The sequence below is a fragment of the Pelodiscus sinensis genome, chromosome 22, assembly GCF_052426305.1.
Source record: "Pelodiscus sinensis isolate ZL-2025 chromosome 22, ASM5242630v1, whole genome shotgun sequence".
In the NCBI taxonomy this organism is placed as follows: Eukaryota; Metazoa; Chordata; order Testudines; family Trionychidae; genus Pelodiscus; species Pelodiscus sinensis.
In genome coordinates this window covers 8477696-8501268 of record NC_143073.1, presented here as the reverse complement: position 1 = coordinate 8501268, position 23573 = coordinate 8477696, and the positions used below count along the sequence as shown (strand labels likewise).

The 23573-nt window shown below is 49.6% G+C and overlaps 1 protein-coding gene across 13 annotated transcripts in view; it reads left to right on the top strand.

Annotated features, from left to right (window-relative positions):
• The window catches only part of MEF2D (myocyte enhancer factor 2D), a 224709-nt gene that overhangs the window by 137113 nt on the left and 64023 nt on the right, over nucleotides 1–23573 (top strand). For all 13 annotated transcript variants that reach the window (XM_075907987.2, XM_075907993.2, XM_075907989.2 and 10 more), the window contains one exon: nucleotides 9522–9725. In XM_075907987.2, the coding sequence (XP_075764102.2) occupies nucleotides 9522–9725 (204 nt within the window). The remainder of the gene's footprint in view (nucleotides 1–9521; nucleotides 9726–23573) is intronic.

Sequence of the window (23573 nt, the reverse complement as noted above, 5' to 3'; positions counted from 1 at the left end):
TGCTTATCTGGAGTTGAAAGGCTTTGGGTTTCTTTCCCTGTTCACGGTAAGGTTGGTAGACTTGAATGGCAGGATAATGTTAATTGATGGTGTTATATGTCAGGGACTTCGCTAGCGGCTAGAACTAAGCAGTGGATGTTGGGACACTAGATTCTATGTCTGGGTCTGGAAGGAGGGGTGGGTCTAATGGATGAACCAGGGGGATTGGACAAGAGGACTCCCTGGGGTCAGTTGCTATTTCTGGAGAGGCAGTATAACCTAGTCATTAAATTGGGGATCCCTGGGTCCTATTTCTGTCCTTGTAATGTTAATCTGGGGTAAGTGGCTGACATTGTTTGCAGAGCAGGGAATCTAATGCAAACCTCCCAAACCCTAACCACTGGCCCATCCTTCCTCTCTCAGAGGGCTGAGAATAGCCAAGACTTGCTTTCTTTGCTCTCCCTCCTTTCCAGCTTCACCCCTCCAGACATGGCCAAGAGCCACCTCTCCAGCCCAGATATCCCTGTTATTGATCACTCTTCGTGTTGCCACCACTGGGTTGGTCCAATATGAAACACTCTCCATTGCTGCACACTGAAACATCACAGCATATATGGGCTGTGGATTGGCACATGACATTACACCAAATCGTTATTGATCCTGACTCTTTCTTTGGTGTCACTGGCCACGTGAGGTGCACACCAAAGGGAAGTGGGTGTGAAATGCTACCTCTAAAAGTGTAACTGAGTGACATGTCCAGACTTGGTAGCACTATTTACCTACTTGGCACAACTGTGATTTGTCCATGTGCTATTGCAGGTCCTTAGCCATTGCAACAATTTATTGGCTAAATTCATGCTTAGTGTGGTTCTGTCAAAGGCAAAACAATTAGGGCAGGCATGTCCAAAGTCCGGCCCGCGGGCCAATTGCGGCCCGTGTTCCGGTTTAATACGGCCCCCGCTTCCTCCCCTCTCCTGGCTCCCCGGCGCTCTTTTGAACTGGCGCACCCAGCGCGCCGCTTCCGGCCGCCCCGCCGCTTCCCATGGCCTCCGCGGTCCTAGAGCCTGCCCTGTAGGGCACGTCCGCAGCCCTGCTCCCCCACTCGGCTGCGGGTTCGCCCTGCCCCCCGGGCCGCCGTGAGGCCGGCGTGCCCTGCGCTCTCCGCCCGCCTCCGACCCTGCGGGCCCACCGCCTTGGGGCCGAGAGTGCGGGGACGGCCCTCACGCATGTTCACTTCTTCAAATCTGGCCCTCTTTGAAAAAAGTTTGGACACCCCTGAATTAGGGCATCAATCTGGTATGATATTTTGGGGACACCCAAAACAGAAACCTCTAAATAAAGCACTTCATCATTTTTTGTGTGAACTTTTTTTGGGGTGTATGAGTGGGGTTAAATAATGGCCTTCTTTTTCAACAACAAAACTTTTCATCAACGGTATCACTTTTTTCTTACTTTCATAAATCTTTCCCCGTGACACATTTTCCTGGCATTTTACAAACTTATCCAAAAACTGTGCTCCAAAAAACTGAAAAAAGGTGGTATTGGCAAAAGAACAGTTTGAGTAAGAAAAGAAATATTATAGGAAAAGTTCGTGAAAAACTGAATTTGTATGGAAGCCTGGGAAATGGAATCAAGTTTGAAATTTTGTGCCAAATCATTTTCCTGGTTTTGTCAATTATCTCTAGCTCTGCCTTTGTGTCCCACAAAGGCACAGTATTTACTGTTGTTTGAAGGCTGGAGAAATGGGGCCAGATAAACTAAGAGGTAATGAAGTTTTTTCTGGAATACTAATAACCTCTAAACCGGGGGGAAGAACTGTTTTTGAGTTGAGGACCGCTGACCCACAGAAAAAGCAGTCAGGGGCCGCACACAAAAAACAACTCAAAAAAGCCCTGCAAATCTGAGGATATCTGCTTTTAAAGCCTCAAAAAAAAAAAAAAAAAACGAAAAAAAAAAAACCACTCTCACTGACATGGTCCCCGACGGAGGACAAAGACACTCCCACATTCCCCTTGCACATCAGAATCTAGGGGTGGCCAGGCTAATAGATTTTGTGTGCTCCAGTCCCATTGGGGAAATATGGGGGGGGGGGGTGCTGGAGCACCAGTGTAGGTGCCTCAATGCTGGGGGGAGAACCCCAAGCCTCGGGGGCCAGATCCAGGTAAGCCAGGGGCTGCATGCGGCCCCTGGGCCTTAGGCTCTCCATCCCTGCTCTGACCAGACCCCCAAGAGCTGGTCACAAGTGTAACCCATGGTAACAAAATTTGGCTCTTTGTCCCCCTCTAGTGGTTGGTCCATGTACAGCCGCTAGAGTCTGTTACTGCCCCCATGCGGATGGATCTATTCTAGTCCATTAATTCGAGCACTAGAATCTTATGCTTTTAGATCCACCTTTCCGGGTTCAACCCCTGAGGGCAGCCTGAGAAGCAGTGTAGTTACAGTGTTGAGTTTCTGGATAAATTTCACCCAGTCAGCTGTAGCGGAATCACTCACAACCAGATCCAGTTTCTGGGAACTTATTTGTCATGCACGGGGTCTACCTCTCAGCTCGCTCCCTTTCAACCCTGTGAGCTGTTTGCAGACGGTCTGTTCTGGGTGCTGTGCATCTAGCCCTCTTGAGTCACGAGCTGGTGTTTCCACCATCCAGTTGAGGGGAGATGAATCTTTTTAAATGGAAGGTGAAAGGAATCAGCAAATACCAGTAGCCTCCATTCCCAGGACCCGAATCCCAGTTATACTAAAGGGGATGTCTGCACTTGGTGCTGCGGATGTAGTTCTTAGCCCGAAGAGACATAGCCACTCTAAACCAGATTGAGCTAGCACATGAAGAAGAGAGTATAAGTGTGAAGCAGACAGAGATGGAGGGGCTAGCCCGCTGAGCACGTCTGTAGGGTTTGCACAAGTCCATGGCTAGCAGCTCATGGTGCTGCAGCTGCACTAACTTAGTCAGAGCTGGCTATCCCCATGCCTAGAGCAAGTATGTGAAACCTTACCTGGTGATGCTTATAGGTTCCAGTTAACTGGTGGGGGCTGGAGTACCTCCCTGCCGAGTGTGAGCTCAGGCACATTGCAAGCAGGGGCTGCTCCTGCCACCTGGAGCAGCCCCTGTCCAGCACCCATCCCCCCCTCCAGCTACCTCCTTTAATCAGTTAACATCACGTTTAACCTGTTATCCCATCAAACAGGATTGTACATCCCTAGCATAGAGCCTTGCAAATCTGTGGCTATCTGCTTTATATCCTCCAGTATCCAGTGTGGATATCTGCAGCTCATTTTTGCAGATATGGATGTGGATACGAGTTTTGTATCCAGAACCCTGCATGGATGCAGATACGGATACAAATTTTATATCTGTACGGGGCTCTATCCATGCATACCCCATTATCCAATGTAATCGTTTTCAGCCTGTGGTCTGCACACCCCTGGGATTCACTGACTATGTAACAAGATTTCTGGAGGGATCTACATCTCCGTTTTTAAAATGTTGAAGGGTCTGCAAATGAAAAAAGGTTGAATATTAGTGCTCCAGTCTGTCTATCCCCTCTATCTAGCTAGCTGTATCCATTCATACCTCTCTGTCTGGCCATCTGATCTTTATCCCCATACATACCCTTCTATCCAATCTATCTCTGTACTATTCCCTTGATCTATCTAGCTGTCTACCTGCACTCCTGTCTGTCTGTCTATCTCCATACACATGTATTTAGCCAAACATGCTTATCTAGCTAGCTATTGTCATATGGAGCTATCTGCTACTCATCTGCTTTGTTTAGCTATAGAAATGCCCTTTAGAAATCTACCTATCGAATACCTGTCTACTTTCGGAGCCCTGGACTCAGGAGCTCGGATGTTAAGGTGACGGCTGCTCTGCTAGTAGACAGAATGAGGGGCCTTTCAATGAGAGAAGCTGAATTATAAATGTGGCCACATAGGGCCTTTTAATCCCCCCTCTTCTTTCCAGAGCTGGAGTGGCTAGAGGCTCCCCATGTAACCTCCTGGGAGCAGAAGTTTTGAGCTGCCAAGCTATCCTTATCATGCAGCAAAGCTAAGCTGCTTCCCCCCCCCCAAATCTGTCAGCAGGCAGCAGAGAGAGAAGTGGAGTCTGATGATGACACCCGCGCTGATCCTGAAGTAATTTGATTTGCCGTCGTGCAGGCCGGCGCTCTCGGAGACCCTGGCAACGTGACCGTGAGGGCTCAGAGGCAGAGAGAGGGAGAGGGAGTTAGCCCAGAAGACCAAGTCTCTGAGGGGTTAGCAGCCTCACGTGGCGGGGAGCAGCTGCGCGGCGTGCCATCCCTGCGCTTTGAAAGGGCTGAAACGATTAGCGCCAAATCTCGTTACTACTTCATCACCTCAGAGAGGGGAGGGAGGAGGCCAGCAAGGCCAAAGTGAATCCCGCGTGGGAAGCAGAGAGGCACAGTGTAAATGCCAGGGCACGAGTCTCATGGACACAGAGGCCTGGTCTGTATTTGAAACGCTCCCACAGGAAAGCTGTGCCGTGGTGGCGCTTGGGAAGAGACGCTCGCTTCACCGACTGGAGAGTTCCCCCTTCGTCATAGAAAATCTACCTCCCTGAGAGACAGTAGAGTTCTTCCATTGCCCTCAGTCTGTCTACACAGGGACTTAGGTTGGCTTAACTACGCTGCCCAGGAGGTGGATTGTTCTAATTTTCTAGGACAGCCCTGGGCTAAGGCCGCTGTAACACTGCCAGAGCCAGGGAATCAGAGGGAGAGACAATCCTTGGCCCCCGTGAGTTTACACATGAAGGCTCCTATTCAAGGAAGGGTTGAAGCTAGGGATGTTAGCTATCAATTAATTTAATAATCATGTGACTGCATCAAAACTTAGCAGTTGCACAAATATTCGAGAGTCCCTAGGGGCGGAGCCAGCATGGCAGGCAGGAGACAGTCCACGAGGGGAGCCAGTTTAAAAACTGGCTCTCCACACAGACAGGCTCCTGCCTGCTGCCCAATGCTGCTGCTTCTAATACAGAGGCAGCAGTGCGGGGCTGCAGCAGCCCTGTTCAGGGGGTGCCCAAGCTCTCTGTGGACAAAGGCTGCGCCGGCATCCCACAGAGCAATCTGCAGGGTGTTGCGTCATTTTTGATTGTCTGTATTGGTTGCGTGGTTCCTCTTTGCCTTCCCTGAATGGATGAGAGTGATTTTTAGGGTGTGATCCTCATTTATACGTAAGGCCCTGTGATTTCCACTCACTTTGAAGCCTGTGTTCCCTCAAATCTTTTTGTCCATGTATGGATTTTTTCCGTCCTTGTGCAGAATAAATGTTGTGTTATGCCCCAAGGCATTTGCAAATGTGCACCACCCATAGAAACAACGAACCAAGCTGTGGGTGCTAATACATCGGGTGGCATTGAAATCTCTCCTGAGTGGCAGCACAAGCATGTGGCTTACACCACCCCTGCCATATAAAGAGAGCTTAGGATAAATGAGATTCAGGCCCATTTCAAATTGAATGGTAAGGGCCCAATCCTGAAAATCCTTGTTCTCATGAGTAGTCCTTGCTCCTTTGGGTGATTCACTGGACTGCCAGTGGGAGAAAGGGTGTAACAGGATTGGGGGCTCGCTTTGTTAAAAGGAATGGGAGACAAACCACCGTTTTTATGGCCTTGTAATGGGCAGGCTGTATGACCCTAGTATTGAAGAAGGCATGCACCTGAGCAGGGTTTTGGCTGATTCCCCATTACAGACAAGCAGGAAGCTGCAGAGAGTGGGGCTAGCTCAGACCAGAGTCGGCTGCAGCAGAGAAAGCTGGGGGTCTGGGAGCCAGCTTGCAATGCCTGTGAGGCTGATCTCGCGTGAGCATGGCTGTAGGGCCCCACAAAGGGAGGGATTGATGGCAGGATATTGCAGACCCGCCGCGAGGCCGGGAGGGAGGCAGTGTGCCCTCTGACAGGTCTGGTTCATCATTGCCCATCAGCCATTTGTACTAGTGCAAAGTGGGTGCAAAAAAAAAATCCAACAGCCCAGCAGTGTTTTACACCCCAGCTTTGCACATGGCTACCGGGCTCTTTAATTTTCACGGACACAATCCAATAAGAAGCCAATCCTCTGAGTGTGCTTCAGTTTCCATTTGCCGTGCCCCCTGCAGAAGTGCACAGTGCGATAAGACGCTGCCTGCCATGGATCAGGTGGCCTTATCAGCAGATAAGGGCAGGCAGTGCTCCCATTTGTCAGGAGAAAAAGGATCTGTCCAGCAAAGGACTCCTCATTAGCTGACCTTGCTACTGACAGCTACTTTCGAGGCGGGGTGGGTGAGGAGGACGGGGGAAGCGGGTAACCCTCCAAATCTGATGGATGATGTGGAAAAACACTTGGACAAGGTCATGAGGACCGTGGGAATGCAGTGTGTGTGGGGGGAAAGGTTCTGCCAGCTGAGGGTGCTATTTGATGCGTTGGGACATGCGAGGAGATTGGGGAACCGTGATGTTAGGTGCTGTACAAACCCATAATAAGGGGAAGTTAGTTTGAAGTAGCTATTCCTGTTTAACTTTTCCTGCTTAACTCCCTGTGTGGATGCTCTGAGTCAGGAATCAGAAATTCCTTATTCCAGATTAAAGCATAAGATTTCCCTGCGGCATGTATGATGTTCCCTCTTCTTCCTTTTTTATTCTCCATACCCTAAGATCTTTGGGAGCTCCCCAGCGCAATGGGAACACAGGCTCCTAAATCCCTTAGCCATCATAGCACAAAAGAGGAAGACAGGGAGTCATGCCCTCATTTTACTAATGGGAAATTGAGGCACAGTGAGATTAAGGAACTAATCCAGGGAGTCTGTGGCACAGGCAGGAATGGAACCCACGTGCCTGATACCCAAGTCCACACCTTCGCCCATGGCCAGCCTTCCTCTCTCTCTCTCTCCCTCCAGCCTCTGGGGTCGACACACTGATCCATTCTCTTTGCTGCAGCATGCCAGGAAGATGGGGGGGGGGGGGGGGCTGCAGAATGTATGATACCACTTTTGACAGCTGTGGACATGAGTCTTGTGAATTGGTGGCTGATGCTACGGTGGATTAAGTTAGGACCGGAGCAGTGAATGGTTAATGACAGGCTGCATGTGGCCCATGAGACTTTGGTCCACCACTGCCCACCTCACAGCTGCCACATTCCACTGGTTTCCACCCAAGTCGTGTTTTTCCTACTGGTGTTAGTAAAGTGACAGGCATGTAAAGCACGGGCAGGTAAAGGGAGGTGCAGGCTGATTGCGCACTGACGGTGAAAGCCATGTGCTCCCTCTGCAGCCAATCACAGAGCGACTACGGTTCCATCCTCACCATCTGCACGTTCTAGGGATCCAAATGCTGTGAGCAAAAGTACCCGGTCCTGGCAGGCTGTCTTGGTTCTGACAATCCTGCAGCCCCCTGAGAGGGAGGAGGTCCACTCGTGCAACCCACTCCCTCGCCCTGGCTATGGCATTTGAGGAGGTGGGAAGCAGTGTTAGCACGGTGGGCGAAGGGTCTGTCAGGTTGCTGATCCGATCACTGACTCCCCCACGGGGGGAGAGAACCTTCCACTTGTCTGTGTCAGAAGCACAGCTAGGGACCGCAGTGGCCACTGCTGGTTTGGAGTCAAGGACAGGCCGAGTACACGGGCAGGGAGTTTTGTGCATAGGGCTCTGGATGGTACCTCTGTGCCATGTAGTAGCCAGAGGTGCCAGCTTGCTTCTCCATGGACTCCCGCTTGTTGTGCAACACGTGTGCAACAGAAGTGTGCAACACTACTGGATCAGAATGGGCCGCATTTCACACACCCTTTTGCACTGATGTACGATGAGGCGAGGTTCACGGCAACAGAGAATCAGGCCCAGGATCTGCGATGTCTTGAAGTGAGACTCTCAGACACCTGCGGGCCTGAGTGTTTGCCGGGATCCTTGTTGAGTGATTTACACTAATGCGAATTGGGCGTACAACTCCTACCATTTGCTCTGGGAGTATCTCCCACTCCCCTTTGTACTGCACAATGGGGGCCATGAGACATGTTGAAAGTCTAGTGTAACGAGGGGGTTCCTGGTGATCTTTACCCACTTGCACTGGTGTAAGAGCGCAGGGCAATTGGGTCTGCACTGGTGCCTCTGGCCCAAATTCTCACTGATGCCAAGGCCCGTTTACGCTGCCAGAGGAAAAGGGTCTTAGCAGAACTGCGCATCAACCTCCTTGGCTTGAGGTCTGCAGCTTCCAATGATGCGTGAGCTTTGAACGGCTACGGCCCATGCCAGAGAGATCTCTCCTGCTTAAAAGTCCGTCTTAAAAGCCGGACAGATGGTGGCTCTGCCGGAGCTTTTTGCTAAAATGTGTTTTCCCTTGGTTCTGTAATATGTAATTCCAGCGTCGAGGATCATCTCTGCACTTTTGGAGCGTCTGCCTTTGGAATCTCTTGTAGCGCTCAGAAGAGATGAATTGGTTAGTCCCCCCTCCAGAGGTCCAGAGGAGGAGGGGGAACTGAGTATTATCCTCCCTGTTGTCCAGTTGGGGAAACTGAGGCATAAAGAGGGAAAGTCCTTACCCTGTGATTTGCTGTCCCTCTCTGTTAGGGATGTAAAAATGTAACTGTTTAAACAGTTATCCGATAATGGTTTCCGTTACAGTTACACGCTGGCTCCCCCAGAGCGGGGGTCAGCAGGGGCTGCCTGGGGAGGCTTCGCGGCAGACTCTGCCATATAACATTTTTATAAAAGCTTTATACTGCAGAGCCCGCAATGCGTGTAATCATGTAACCACTAGGATTTTGAGTGGTTCCATGGTTATGTTTTTAAATGCATTTTTACATCCCTACTCTCTCACTCCATTCCCCTTTCTCTATCCCTTTATCTCTCTCCTCCTTCTCTCTACCTTCCCTTTATCTTTTCCTCTCGCTCTCTCCCCTTTTCCCTTTTCATGTTTAACTACCAAAATTGTTCTAATCCCCCTCCCCTTTCTCCTGTTCCCACCACGTATTAACAGGAGTGTTGTGAGCAAGACTCTAGATGTCATTCTTCCGCTCTACTCTGAGCTGATTAGGCCTCAGTTGGAGTATTGCATCCAGTTCTGGGCATCACATTTCAGGAAAGATATGGAGAAATTGGAGAAGGCCCAGAGAAGAGCAACAAAAATGATTAAAAATCTAGAAGACATGAGCTATGAGGGAAGACTAAAAAAATTGGGTTTGTTTAGTCTGGAAAAGAGAAGACAGAGGGGACATGAGAGCAGTTTTCAAGTACCTAAGAGGGTGTTACAAGGAGGAGGGAGAAAAATTATTCTCCTGGACTTCTGACAATAGGAGAAGAAGCAATGGGCTTAAATTGCAGCAAGGGAGGTTTAGGTGGGACATTAGAAAAAACTTCCTACCTGCAAGGGTGTTTAAGCACTGGAATAAATTGCCCAGAGAGGTTGTGGCATCTCCATTATTGGAGATATTTAAGAGCAGGTTAGACAGGCACCCATCAGGGATGATCTGATGCTGCTTGGTCCTGCCGTAAATGCAGGGGACTGGATTTAGTGACCTCTCAAGGTTTCTTCCAGTCCTATAATTCTACGATTCTCCTTGCAGGTGACGTTCACCAAGCGGAAGTTCGGTTTGATGAAGAAAGCCTACGAGCTGAGCGTCCTTTGCGACTGCGAGATTGCCCTGATCATCTTCAACCACTCAAACAAGCTGTTCCAGTATGCCAGCACTGACATGGACAAGGTGCTGCTCAAGTACACCGAGTACAACGAGCCGCACGAGAGCCGGACCAACGCTGACATCATCGAGGTGAGACCCTGCCTTTCCTTCCCCCTCTCCCAACGCCTCCCTGGTAGCCATCTTCTGCTGAGGCGACAGTCGGGGGCTGTGTTTGTAACTCCAGGCTCGCCAGAATGGTGAGGCTCATCGTGTTTGGTGTCGCCATTAAAGTCCCAGCTCCTGGAGGCATGTGACCGGGGGAGACGGAATCTCAGCTTTTGCTTAAAAAAATGGAAGGAAATCTCTATGCTTGGAGATAACAGAGAAAAGCTGGAAAATGTGGCCGCTAAAGATTCAGAAATGAGAAGGCGAGCACAGAGGACCCCAACTTTATGTATTTAAAAGCTCCTGATTTTAAAGCCAATTGCATGATTTCTTAGGCCCGACTTAGGATTTTAGCATGGTCAGAGCTGGTGCTTTCTGTAACTGCCCAGTGTGGCCAGCTTTCTTGGTTGTACCGCCATCTTGCAATGCGTGGTGTTTCTCTGAAAGCGCCATGTGCAGGAGTCGCGGGATGATGTGAAAAGCTAAGCTTGCTTTTCCTTGTTTGTCTTGTCTTTTTTTCCCAATGAAAGTTTCCATCCCTGCCTGTGAAGAAAAGCTGGAACATGTGCCTTAGGGGAAGCCTAAAGGCTCAAAAGCCAGATGATAAATAAAAAGAGGTCCAAATGCATTACTATCTTTTATAAATCTCCTGATTTTTGAAGCTGAACTCATGACTTCATGGGCCTGACTCACTAGCTGTGAATAGGAAGGAGGGGTAATATGTCACTCCAGCTAATTATGTGCCAATGCACTTGAGTTAATTGACCCTATTGAAAAATCAGTTTATCCTCTGCCCTGTGTTCGGGGTAGGGGAGACTTTCTTTACCTCCCTTCTCTGAAGTACAAGGGGTGGCCGCAGCTGGGGAAGGAACGTTGGATCTGGAGGTTCTTGTTCCCATGTTCTTGGTGTAACTGATCACAGTCTCTGGGAATTTTCCCTCAGGTCAGGTTGGCAGGGATGTTGGGGTTTTTTTCCACCTCCTCTGCAGTGTGTGGGTTCAGGTTTATCTGGGTCCATCTCAATCAATTCCCTGCTACTGCAGGGGCCTCAGTCCCTGGTGTGTGGAAGTCCCTGCTGTTCTCTGCCTGTGGCTCCTTTGAGTCTAGCCTCCTGTGGACTGGGATACTTGGATCTAATTTTGGTTTGGGAATGGAGGGGGGGGGCAGTGTTGAGTGGCATGTGCCATTCAGACTCTGGTGGTCTCTTCTGGGCTTAAACGGCACGACTCTGTATTTTGCCTTTGCCAATGAAGGGCAAGAGAATGGAATTCTGGGATGCCCCTGGAGGAGTGTGGACATCAGACACTGCATTCCAGCCCTGCCGTGATCACGACTGAGCCATGCTGGGTGCCTCTTAACATGAGCGGTGCCCTAGTCTACTGGGTGGCTTCTGCCATGACCACTGCACTCTGAGGGGCTCTTGGTTCTAGAGGGAAAGAGTCTGGCGAGCGGGGTCTCTTAACTTTAAGATAAAGCTCTAAATTGCAAAATAGGATTGAAGTGGTGTTATAAACCAGGATCCCCTGCATTCCCTGCTCCTCTGCTCTCCTAGATACAGGAGAAGGAAAACTTGTGGGAGCAGACTTCATGGAAAGAGCAGGCATTTGCTGCCCTCATAGAATTAGGTGTTGTGTGTTAAGTCACAGATGCACAAGTGCCTGAGAGAGATGGTAGAATTGATGTAGGCAGGTGCCTACATCAAGGGGGTGGGGGCAAGTGGGTGGGGGCTCTGTGCTCCTGGAAGGGGCGTGGCCGTGGGCAGAAGGGGCGGAGCCTGTGCAGCTGGCTAGGGATGTTAAATTGCGTTTAATCAACTAATCGACTAGTCTAGTGTTTCCCAATTGGTGCTCCGGGGAACCGTGGGGATCCACGAAGCGAAAGCAAGGGTTCAGCAAAGAGCCTGCATTCCCCCGCTCCCTGTTAAAGAGACAGAGCCATGGCGAGGGCTTTTTTTTTTTTTTCCCCTCATCGAAACATGGCAGGGGCCCTTTTTTTTTTTAAGGCAACTCTAGGGGTTCTGTGGCCAAATAAAATTGGGAAACACTGGACTAGTCAATGGAATTTCCATCGACTAGTTGATAAGTTGATAAGGGGGGGAAACTGCAGCCGGGGAGGCAGCAAGGAAGGGGGGGGGAAGCAACTAGTTGTCCCACTACTCAACAATCTGATAAGCTTATGCTAGCCCTACAGCTGGCATTCAGCACGGCCTGGAACGCGTTCCTGCCCCCTCCCCTGGTTCCATCTGGAGTGTGCTGTGGGTGGGGGGGGGAGCGTTGTGCAGTGCCCCTCATGGGGCTCCAGCGGTGATTTAAAGGGTCCCTTTGAATCACTGGACCCTGCAGCATTTGCCTCTTTTAACCCTCCCTCAGTGGGTGGGCCTGAGTGTCGGGGATCAGTAGCAGAGCCTTTCACCTCTGCGCCAGCTTCTAGCCTCCAGTCCAGGTTGGACCAACACTTGGACACGTTTGGTTGCTGTTGGGTGGACCTTGGCCCAGTTCTCAGTGGGCACGTGACCATTGAGCCGTATCAACCAAAAGAGGGGCCAAAGAGTATGTGAAAACAAGAGAGCGAGCTGCCATCTCAGCCACAGTGAGGATCCAGATGAACTAGGAATGAGGCGCCTTAGTTGCAGGTAGAACTTTGAAAGAATTCAGGGACAAATTCCATTAATGGAGTTGGATTTTCCAAAGATGTCAGCTCCCATTTTAGGCTCCTAAAAAAGCAGTTGGCTTTGCTAAAGGGCGTAGCACATTGGATAAACATTAGGGGCTGGGGTCTTCTGGAAGGTTGGCCGTTTGCGTCAGTCGCACTGGGAGTTGCTGGGTGACAGTCTTTTGCAAATCTGACTTTTTCTTCTGGTGTCTAGATGGATACCAAATGGAGCTCGGTTGGTTGGTTGGTTGGTTGCTTTCTGTCTGTCTATCTGTCTGTGAAAGCTTTTCAGTGGAAAAAAATACAACCGGTTCTTCTCATCGCATTTTTTATCAATGAAAAACTCGTGATAAAACAGGGATTTAATTGAAAACAAAATTTGCCACACCCAAAAATAGATTTTTAGAAAAATATTTGGATTTTCATCAAAAAATAAAGAGATTATTTTAAAAAAAGACATATTGTTGCACTCTTTTTGTGAAAATATTTTGAATTTTCATTGAAAAAGGTGAGGGGGATGAACACAACCCTAAAGATTCTGGGCAGAAATGTTTCCATAAAAAAAGACCTTTCATTGGGGTTTTGTTTTTGGTTTTTTTGGTCAAAATTTCCCTGAAAGTGGGGCGTGGAAGAGTCATTTCTCAACCAGCGCTGAAGTTGCACTCTTCTAAAAATCTAGCCCCAGTTGTGAGTATTGAAAAAATCGGGCCTGAGTACTAGTATCCGGTATTTGAGCACTAGCCTGTGTCCACAGTATAGAGTGACCATACCGGCAGCTGGTGAGTTGTAATGGACGCCTTCTCTGGGTCATTCTTCACTGCAGAGTTAGCTCCAGTGATCTACACTCATGTGACTCCTCTGTTGTGAGCCGATCTTGAGTGAGAACTGTCACGTGGTGAAGTAACCCTCAAGTTACCGTGTCCACACTGCCATAGGAACATAAGAATGGCCACACTGGGTCAGACCAAAGGTCCGTCTAGCCCCGTGTCCTGTCTTCTGACAGCGGCCAATGTCAAATGCCCCAGAAGGAGTGAATAGAACAGGGAATCATCACGTGATCCCCCCTCCTGTCATCCATTTCCAGCCCCTGACAGAGGCTAGGGACACCATTCCTACCCACCTTGGCTAATAAATATTGATGGACCTAACCACCATGAATTTATCTAGTTCTTTTTTAAACCCTGTTCAAGTCCTGGTCTTCACAACATCCTCTGGCAAGGAGTTCCACAGATTGACTGTGTGTTATGTGAAGAAATTCTTCCTTTTGTTTGTTTTAAACCTGCTACATATTAATTTAATTTGGTGTCCCCTAGTACGTATGTTATGGGAACAAGTAAAAAACTTTTCCTCGTTCACTTTCTCCATACCTGTCATGATTTTATGACATGGAATGGCACTCAATTGGGTGGTGCTAGGATTTCAGGGGATACATCCTGGGATCCTTAGCACTGTTCACAACTGAGCTGTTCTTTGAATGTTTCCTCAATGAATTGTGGAAGAACATGCCTGTCCTTTCTGGATGCACAAGGAGGATTGTGGGAAAGCCTTGGAAGACTACCTGCATTTGAATGCTGCTACCTTGTGTCCACACTGCAGAATGGTTGTCTTAGCAGCTGATAAGTTGCTCTCCCTCAGTCTATAGCCTATACATCCCTCTCAGGCCAGGCAACTCGAGTGAATAGCATCACTGCGCTTGAGTGATCGGGTTTTGTGTGTGAATGGGGATGGGGCAACCCTGGAGTTAGAACACAAATTATCTTCTCAGTGGAGATGATTGCCTTTGTGCAGACCTTGCAGCCAGCACGGAGAAGTGTTCTGCGTTGGAGACTCTCCACCTCTCAGCTGTCAGTCGAGCTCCCTTCCCACCAGCCGTGAAGTCGCAAGCACAAAAGGATCAGCGAGACGTGCGCCATGTTCCCGAGCGTGGCGAGAGCCGTGATGAGAGCCCCGCGCTTGTCACTTTTGATGAACAAGCTGCGTGTGGGCAACTCCCTCTACGTCCGGGCAAATTGAGACAAATGGATGAGTTGGCTGGGTAATTATTGCCATGACAGGCGGACGCAAATTAACGCACACAGCGCCGCTAGTCATTCAGTTTGTCTGCCGGAGACGGCATGGATACGAAGGGCCCTTGAAAGAATCGGTGGATGGCTGCACAGGCAGAAGGCTGGCGCTTGGACCTCACGCAGCAGCAAGGTTTAACCTCTTCAAAGCACTGCTGGAGAAATAATCCCCCTCCTGCCGTGATGGTCATGTCATGTCTGCTTTTAAATCCCTTTGGTGTGATCTGTCAGCGTCTGTCATCTATCTGAGGCTTTGATTTCATGGGGGCGTAAGGGATAACTGCAACCATCCCAATCTTTCTTTTCTTTTCTTTTCTTTTCTTTTCTTTTCTTTTCTTTTCTTTTCTTTTCTTTTCTTTTCTTTTCTTTTCTTTTCTTTTCTTTTCTTTTCTTTTCTTTTCTTTTCTTTTCTTTTCTTTTCTTTTCTTTTCTTTTCAAGGAGCTCTCCACCTCTTTATTCAGATGATAAAATCCTGGAACCTGATTCTCATTTAGGCTATGTCTGCATTAGGAGCACTTTACTGGAATTGTCTACGCTCTAAGCCTGTATCTACACTACTGCAGAGAATCGACCGAAGGTACACAACTCCAACTACATGAATAAAAGTGTCTACACCATGGGGAGGGGTCGTCAGGAGAAACTCTCCTATCAACTTACCGTACTCTTCTCTTCAAGGGTAGAGTAACAGAGTTGACTGCAGAATGATCTGCAGTCGATTTGGCAGGTCTTCACTGGACCCACTAAATCAACCACCGGTGGATTGATCTTAGAGCCTCGATCCCAGCTGTAGTGTAGATGTAAGCCTAGAGGGGGTACAGCTGTACTGGCAAAGCTGTGCTCTGTACCCGCATAGTAAAGCCACTTCCCCATGAGCAACGCAAGCTGTCCTACTGTATATAACTTCATCTTATGCACTCACAGATCTGCTGGTCAGAGATGACACCCTCCACCTCCTGGACTGACACAGCTCTGCCAGCAGAAGTCAATAATGTAGACATGGCCCTTTTTCACAATTTTTGTAGTTTGTAGCTTACTATGGCAATTAGGGGTGTGTTCTTTTACCAATTTACACAGTTCTACACTTTTGGGATAGATCAATCTAAGTTACACAACTTCAGCTACATGAATAGCATAGCTGAAGTCGACGTCCTTAGATCTACTTACCGTAGTGTCTTCACTGGTGTGTTGACAGGAAACACTATCCTGTTGACTCACTTCTCATTGAGGTGGAGTACTGGAGTCGATGAGAGAGAGAGAGAGAGAGAGAGAGAGAGAGAGAGCAATCAGCAGTTGATTGATCATGTCTATACTAGGCTCGTTAAATCGATCCCTGTTGGATTGATCATTGCCCCGTCAACCTGGCCGGGGGTTAAGACAAGCCCACAGTTATACAGTACAACCTGTTGTGGGTGCAGTTATACAAGTATATTGTCGTATCCCAGTGTAGCGTATTCCCCTTCTGTACAGGCATAGCTATACCAGTATAAGAACCTTTATGGTTATGCCGGTATAGCTGTGTCCGCACTAGGGAACTACACCACTTTAACTCTGCCGAGATAGTTAAAGTGGTGTAAAAGCAGGTGGAGCACTTACCACTGTAGCGCCTCCTGCTGGTCACTCTGGGAATTAGCTCTGTTCCTCAGCAGGGTGCCCCCTTCTGGCCTGTGTCTTGTCCTTCATTGCTGTCCATCATCTGGACCCATGCAGCACCCTCTTCAGGACACTGCCCTCCAGCAGTGCCCAGCACTCTGTTCTCACCTTCGGTGGGTGTTTCAGCAGTCCTGGTACCGGTCTGAACAGTCAACTGAAGCCCCAAAGTCTAGCCCCTTGCCTTGGGGGGCAAGTCACAGTCTTTACCGGCTGTGCTCCATAGAGGCTAGGTGTGATGCAAGGAGGGAAGCGGGGGACCCAGACCTGCCTTCTGGAAGCAGCCTTGTCCTCTTCTTCATTGATCACATTCCCTGAGCCACTTCCCTGCGACCCCTTGCATCTTGTCAGACCATGTCTCAAGGCCACAGCCAAGGAAGTAACAGGCTGGAGCCTTTCTCCAGCTCCCCTGAGCCTGCCCAGTGCTGCTCTCCCCAGATGCTCTGACTAGGAAGGGAGCGCCTCTCAGACCTGCAACCTTTTATAGGGGCCAGCCTGGCCCTGATTGGCTGACTACTTCCCGCCCTGATTGGCCAGGGTTGCACAAGCCTCTTCTGGCTCGTCTGTAGCTCTCTCCTTGCTGGAGTGGGCTACAGCGCCATGACATGGTGTCCACACACAGAATCCGCAGCTCATTCGGGCAACAAGGAATGGTGCTGTTTGGTCTTCCTTCCCGGGCCCGTTTGCAATAAGTCCCTTTTATGCTGCTTTGGCAGCGTAAAGAGGTGTTGAAGTGAGAGGCAACGTAATTTACTCCCGCTTTCGTGTTGGCGTGAAGGGGCTGAGTCCCTTGGATAGTTGTATGGACACCACCGCAAAGTCAGTGTAAAATTCTGCCCTCCCAATCTGACGGTGTCTCTCCCCTGCTTTGCGCGGATCCGGGTCCACAAAGGTTCTGATCCCGCTCTCACTGACATGGGTTTAAATTCTCTCACACTCTCATCGGGTCAATTTCTCTGGTACCAGGGAGCTCAGAATCTGCCTCTCCACCCCCGGCGTAAGCAGAATGTCTGCCCTCACCCACGCGACGCAGCCGTTTGCTCCCACGTGAGTGGAGCTGTGAGAAGGCCCTCCTTCACTCGCCTGTAAGAACAGCCTCGCCCGCCCTCTCTGTGGTGTGTGTTCCGCTTCGCACGCGCCGTTCGACAGATTTGTCTTGGCCTAAAAATATCATAAACATTTTGGGCAGCATTCTCGTCTCCTTATGGTCCAAGATCCAAACACTTGAAATCCAACAAGTTTAGTCAGGCAGCTGCTGGCACTCGGAGAAATGCTTTGTTTGCACCAAATAAATAGATGGATCCTCATCCAAAACGGAAATAAGAAAAATGCATCGGGAGAGGAAAAACACTAGTTGATGTGCAGGAAAAATGAATGTGCAATTGTGCCAGTGGGACCCCATAATGCTGGAGTATCCCCTACCAAACCAACCAGCAGGAGATGACCCCATATGGACCCGCTCGCCTGGGAAGGACTGGGTTGTGGGTTCGAGTCCCACCCCCTTTGGGTTGCATTGGAATGGGATAGCCAAAAGCTGGGCGCCCCTGGGCCTGGAGGGATAAGGGGCAACCTGACAGTAAGGTGGTGGGGCTGGTTCCCGCATGGCCTATAGGCTAGGGTGCTTACCTGGGAAGGACAGGGTCATGGGGCCAAGTCCCATCTCCCTCAGGTCAGGTTGGGATAGGCTTCTAAACCTCCCTAATACCTCTTCCCAGACTGCTTCCCCAGCACAATTTACAGTAGCCTCAAGGCTGCTCCAAGCTCCCCCCTCCTCCCCCCCAGCCCCCCTGAGACTGACATGGCTGTTCAGGCAGCCAAGGATAGCCAGCACACAGAGGGCACTTCTGACATGCTCTGCCTCCCCTAAACACAATCCATACACCAGGTGATGAGGTAGATCATCAGCTCTTTGATGTCAGGTGTGAAGAGCCAGGTGTGCAAGCCACTTCTTTAGGATCTGGCGTGGACTCCCACTGAAGCTACTGATCTACGCTGATTTGGCTCAGGGGAGCAGTTTCCATTAACTCTTCCTAGGCAAGAATAATCAGAAGTTGCACCGGGGAATAGCCTCTTAACAAGGTCCATCAAATGCCTGAGCAGCATGTGTGGAAAATGGAGTCTCCTTCAGAGCCCTGAGGACAGAGAGTTAGTAATTCGGTGCCAGAACTGAGTGGCGTATTTTGGGGTTTTGGGGTTGGTTTTTTTTTCCCGCTTTTGCTTTGCTGGCAAGACGAGCCCTGATAGAAATCGAGGCTAAGGTGTTTCCTCTTGAGAAGGGATTACAGATCTCATCCCCCACAAAGAAGCAGCAAGCGGCTTATATTTTTCATTTCAGGCATCAGCTGGGGACTTTTTGCTTTCCGATGTCGTGAGCCAGAGGAGACTAGGGAGCTCCACAAGTTTGCACCAGCTGAGGGATTGGGACCCCGATTTAAGGCAGTTTCGCTGGACTCTCTGCGGCATCCCCTCCTATTCTGAATGGATTAGTGCACTGAATTGGGAAACTGGGGTTTTACTCACAGCCATGCCGCTGGCCTGCCAGGTGACCTTGTGCAAGTCACTTCCCCTCTCCCTATGTGCCCTTTTCCATCCTTTGTCTCGTTCACTGAGACCTTGGCTGCTCTGCAGGGAAGGGCCTTTCTCTGGCTGTGTATGGTGCCCAGCACAGGGAGGGCCCCAATTTTGGCTGGTCCCTCTAAGAGAGATGAATGCCGCAGTGATAGAGAATATGTTTTAGTTTCATGGACACCTCTGCTACCCTATAGGAGAAGCCTCCTGTGCATGAAATGGGACCTTGCTCTTAGACACAAAGCTCCAACCTGAATGAAACTGCTCTCCTGCCTCTCCCTGTTGGCCCATAGATCTCTAGCCCTGGATGGAGCATTGGCTCTGGGCACCCTCCCTGTTTTACCTTCATGACCCCCCGGTAAGCACTTTTCCTGGGCAGACCCAGCGGCAGAGAGAATGGGATCTGAAGACAGAGTAGGAGGGGCAGGGCAGGAGTCAGGAGTGGGGGATGGTGTTGGTCTCCGAGGCAGGAGGACAGCTGTTTATTCTGTGCAAGGAGACAAGCTGCCGGCTGGGGCAGTAGGGGAAGGTTGGTGTTAGCTGGAGAGGTGTCAGTTGAGCTGCCAGAAGGGTGCTGTGAATCAGCCAAGTGTGAACATGTGGGTGTGTAGGCGAGTGTGTGACTGAGAGCGTGTGTGTGTGTTTGTATGAGGAACCGGGGGGAAGGAGGATGCATGTAAATATGTGCGCTGGGCTCTGAATGTGAGTATGTGTACATGTATACACCCGTGTGCAGGTGTGAACAAGCGTGTGTGTAGTGTATACTTGTACGAGCGTGGCTGTGTGTTTGTGATCTCATGTTGTGTGCGGGCATGTGAACTCGAGTGTATGTGTGTGCATATATGTGGGGTGGCGAGATCTAAAGCAGCGATGGGGAACCTTAAGCCTGGGGGCCGCATCCAGCCTCTGGCTTGCCTGGATCTGGACCCGAAGCTCAGGGGCCTCCTTAGCATTGGGGAGCCAGCTCTGGTGCTCCAGCCCCCTTGCTACCCCACTGCAAGGCTGGAGCACATAAAATCTACTAGACTGGGCTTTCCTAGACTCTGGGGTGTGAGGGGAATGTGCGGAGTTTCTTTTTCCTCAATTGGGGGCCAAGTCAGTGAGTGTTTGTTTGGGTTTTTTTGTTGTTTGCTTCTCAATTGTGCTGCCCCCAACTGGTTTTTCTGTGAGTCAGAAAAGCCCCCAGCCCAAAAAAGGTTCCCTATCCCTGATCTAAAGGCTTCTCTAACCTACTCGGGGGCCAGGCAGGGCCCTGAATGGGGAGCAGAAAGTTGGCTTAAAAGCAGCCTCTGTGTGTCCCTGAAACAAAGCAGGAACAAGTGACTAGATACTGAAATCAGTGGCAGTCAGGTACCTAAATATCTTTTAAGCATCTGGGCCAGTGTACCTTTCAATCTGACTCCCCGGCCTTTGGCATGTTGTAGGCTTAAGAAATCGCCTTGACTTTTCGTTTGGCTTGCAGCGACAAAACCCCTTCCTGATTTTTCTGCATGTAAATGCCAGCAGCCAGATGGCTCTGGAACTCGAGCGCCAGCATCCGGGTGGCACACGCCTGACAAGATGGCAAGCCGCTCTGTGGGTAATTCACCGCGAGTGAAGCACGTTTTCTTTTCTCTGATGATGGGGGAGAGACCCAAGAAGCGATGTCCGGGTCACCTGGCTGCATGCCGGGCCAATGGAAGGCTCATAAAGAAGGAATGCCCCTAGCTAGACCCTGGGGGTTGCCAATTGTCCTAACCCTTGAGCTATCTTTACAAAAGCACTTAAAGAAACAGAGGAGGGCGCTGTCTGTGAAAGTTGCACCGTCTGCAAAGTGGGGCTAGGTACTGGCCTCCCATGGGAAATGCTTAGGACTCTTGATGAAAACTGTTAGGAACTATTATTATTATAGGAGAAAGTGGCCCCTATTTCATTTAAATCTCTTTTCAAACCAGTTTACTTCACTGCTTAAGAGCAGCTTAATTCAGTTTAGCTGCAATTGATTCCCAATCAACAGGGAAAAAAAAGATACTTCCACACCGGAGCTGGAGGTGTCATTTTCCAGCTTGGATAGACAGCCATGTGCTGCTTTGACTGAGCTAATGTGCTAAAAATACCATGGTAGCATGGGAGACAGCTCTGGCAAGCCACCCTGTGTACGTACATAGGCTCTCGAATGGGGTTCTACTAGGGTGGCTAGCCTGAGCCCCGGGTTGTACCACTGTTGCTACGCTGCTACTTTTAGCATGCTGGGTCGATCCACGGTAGCATCGGGATGTCTACTAAGCTAGGAGTCCAGTGGCACTTCCTCAGATGCCGATGAGCAAAGAAGACAGAAAAGGAAGGGATACAGTGAGTTGTCGTTCACAAAAGTGTATGCCTTAATACCCTAATAAATGTGTTAGTCTTTAAAGTGCCACCGGACTCTTTGTTGTGTTTGCTGAAACAGACTGAAACTGCTCTGAAACTAGCCTAGTCTAGGAGTCATTTCTTCAGCAGCAGTGCAGATGTACCCAAAGCCATTCAGGGCGAATCTCCACAATGAAGTTGACCCAGATACATTCCACAGGGGTGTGAAAAATCCATCCTTCTGCGCAACATGGTTAAGCCAATCTACTCCCCACTGTATACAGCTCTAGGTCAACGAAAGACCTAGCAACTCCCACTTAGGGAGGTGGATTAATCACGCTGACGGGAGAACCTGATCACCATTGCAGTGAGCGGTAATACTGTCACGTATCAAGTGTAGAGTAGCCCTTGGTCTGAAACAAGAGTATAACAGTCGTTTAACTATGGCCTTGTCTACACTGGCATGTTGGTGACAAAACAGTGAGAGCATTTACACTACAATATAACTTTTATTGGGAAAAACCCATTTTTGGTGACAAAAAACTTCCAGCCCTTTGAGAGACTTTTGCCTTTTCCTCTCCCTTTGTCTACAGAGAGCCAGTGAAGACTCCGCTGTTTGTTTTGTCCAGAGAACTGGCTTCTGCCAGTATCCCAGTATGCCTGCCCTTATGGCTGTGCTTAGTGTTTTCTGATCTCTGCTGCCCTGCAGGCATGCCCCCCTCCCCTTTCAAAGCTCCCGAAAGTATCAGACAGCTGAGTGAGCTGCTCCTTTGGGAAACAAAGAGCAAATCATTGGAATAATCCTGCTCTGCTGCTGCAGGGTGAGGGCTGGAGAGACTGCTGTGCTGCTTTGACGTTCCTTAGCAGGGAGAGCTTACAAGCTACCAAGGAATCCCAAGAAGCGCAGGGATCAGCCCGGCCTTCTCACAGCACTGCACTGTCAACTGGGGAGCTAGCAATGTGGCCATGAAATGTCCACAATAGGAGGCAGAAAAACTGGTTTTCACTTTTGGTGACTTTTGCAGGTTGACAGCACTTTTGTCACCAAAGCTTCTTAGTGTAGACATAGCCTAAATCAGTTTAAAATTGGGTGGGGTGAGGGCAAAATTGTGTCAGCCTTTAGAGCATTATATGCGATTATATTATATCCTGCAAGGAGGCAAAAGGTGGCGTATATAGACTGGTGGGAAGTCAGGGAAGAGGGAACTGCCCCCCTTACTCCATAGCAAGTGACACCCTGGACCTGATGTTAAACTGGTGGAGATATCTTGTGCAGACAAGCCTTGTGAAAAGACTATGGATGTCTGTTCTTTGCCTGGAGAACCAAGCAACCTAGCATAATTTTTCCAGAAGGTGATCCTGGTGGGTGTGGAACTTGGGCCGTTAAATTCTAGTGAGAAGATGACTAAATGAAACCTTAAGCATTTCAAGTTTGACGAGCTGCTCTGAGGTTGTGTTTCTGTCTCTTGCGTTCCCTTCTTCTGTCTAATGTGGTATTTCCCAAAGGGCTTAGAGCAGGGCTGCTCAACACTCGGCCCGTGGGCCACATACGGCCCGTGGCTCATTTGTTTGTGGCCTGTGGTGTTGGTTTGGGCTTACGCGTGGCTCCACACGCAGCCCACGAGTGGGAGCCAACACAAAAAACTAGTCAATATCATGGTCTTCTGTTGAGATGTGTTTTAGTAGTTAAATTCCTGGACTGTCATTGCTCATTAAAAGTGCTGTCCTCTGGATGGAAATCGGGTCAATATTGCATTTTATTAATATCAGCAGAACTGACTCAAATGGGGCCTGTGGGTTGTGTAGTTTTGCCTTAATCTTTGTATTCATGCCTGTCAGTGTGAAAGAAGCTATTTGCATATATTTGCATATATATTTGCATGTTTATGCAACCACACTTAAGTTACGGCCCTCGGCATGTGCAGTGAGTATCATTGTGGCCCCCGGGACTTCCAAAGTTGAGTAGCCCTGGCTTAGAGTGAAGAATTCACTAGCTGGGCAGAGACAGGGCTGCAGAGTCTCTGCTCTCCCAAAAGAAACAAAAGAAGAGTGAGTCTCCAGGTGTTGAGGTTGCTAAGAAAAGCTTGAAGATGCGACTGGAGTGTAACCCAGACAGAGATTTCTACCAGAATTTGCAGAGAGCCTGAAATAGGAGCTGCCCCATTCTTCTCAATGAGTGTGGAGGGCAATGAAAATGCATGAAGTAGTGGCATAGCCAGAAGCACTCGCTCAGATGGGCTCCAACTTCGGGTGGATGGGCAATTGTGGGGGCAGTAAGCCCCTGCTCCCCAGCCCCGCCCCCCAGCTGGTGCCCCAGGTAGAGCTGGGTCAGCATGCGGCCAGAGTGGGTGGGCTAGGATGAGAAGTGGGTGGACCACAGCCCACTCAAGTGTGCCCCAGCATGAAGTGTCAGCAGTGTTAACTATTTCACAGATCATGAAATCAAGGAAGGAAGGGGAAGTGTCCTGGTATGAGGTTGTCCACCCGCATTTTTCAGAATGAGAGGGGGTGCGGCAGATGCATAAAGGAATCTATCTGTGCTGGCTGTTGTCAGCACATGGCAGAGTTTTGGTG